The sequence below is a fragment of the Lottia gigantea genome, assembly GCF_000327385.1.
Source record: "Lottia gigantea unplaced genomic scaffold LOTGIsca_216, whole genome shotgun sequence".
Classification (NCBI taxonomy): domain Eukaryota; kingdom Metazoa; phylum Mollusca; class Gastropoda; family Lottiidae; genus Lottia; species Lottia gigantea.
The window spans coordinates 1-1,026 of record NW_008708518.1 but is presented as its reverse complement, the minus strand read 5'-3'; the positions used below and the strand labels follow the sequence as shown (position 1 = coordinate 1,026).

Sequence of the window (1,026 nt, the reverse complement as noted above, 5' to 3'; positions counted from 1 at the left end):
TCATCAGATACATGGTCGCTAATGGCAACCAATAGTTCGGTGCAACCACCTGCTGTGACAGGTCATACGTTAACGAATATAGACAAAAAGTGGCTGTACTTATTCGGAGGAAAATCTCAGGAGATCTCAACTCTAGATACTATTTATAGAATTCAGATACCTGGAGCCAACCAGTGGGAACAGGTTAAGATTAGGGGAGGTAACTTTCCCCCACGTAGATTAGTCGGTCATTCAACAGTATTTCATCAGGAATCTAGATCACTGATTGTGTTTGGGGGATATTCTCAAAAAAATGGACTTGTGAGTGAACGAACACGACAGATGCACATGTTTAATATTGATGATGGATTTTGGTCGGTGATTCATAATAAAAACTGGGAGGAGCCATCTTTACCCTATCAGCGAGCGTTTCATTCGGCAGTAATCATGGGAAACTATATGGTAGTGTATGGTGGTAATACCCACAAACATCATCAATTAGAGGTTTGCTACAATGGTGATTTATATTTATATCATCTAGGATGTCATGTCTGGTATAATGACACTATGGGTTTGTATTCTTTCTACTCATCTCATGCTCTTAAAATCTGGAGCCTATTCTTGAAAAAATAAACTTAAAAATGATTTTAATATTTCAGTTATCTTATTGGTTAATGACTAATAAGACTAATGGATCTTTGCCACATCTTGTGTTCTTCAAGAGATTGTAAAGAGGTTTCCTAAATTTGTTATGCGTATCAGAGACACTGATAGCATCAATTTGTTCCATTCCAATTTTCAGTCAGAAATCTGCAATTCCTGCAATTGCACTAAAACTAAGTTTTTGATGAAATCACTAATTGCGAAGGGCCTTCTGTGATACAAATATATTTTGTGATTAGTGACATCATCAAACACTTAGTTTTAGTACCGTACATTACATAATTACAATGGCTCAGACGGAAAATATCAGAAAATAGAAAAATTTCTATCAGATTACTGAGATAAAAAATAAGAACTATTTATTCCTTATTTGGTGAATATTCA

The 1,026-nt window shown here is 35.3% G+C and overlaps 1 protein-coding gene across 1 annotated transcript; it reads left to right on the top strand.

The window, feature by feature from the left end:
• Nucleotides 1-21: 21 nt before the first annotated feature.
• On the top strand, nucleotides 22-710 carry LOTGIDRAFT_174752 (hypothetical protein; the record flags this gene model as incomplete). Its single annotated transcript, XM_009054401.1, has 2 exons — nucleotides 22-483; nucleotides 639-710. The coding sequence occupies 2 exons, from the start codon at nucleotides 22-24 to the stop codon at nucleotides 708-710; spliced, it is 534 nt and encodes a 177-aa protein (XP_009052649.1).
• Between the last annotated feature and the right edge of the window lie 316 nt (nucleotides 711-1,026).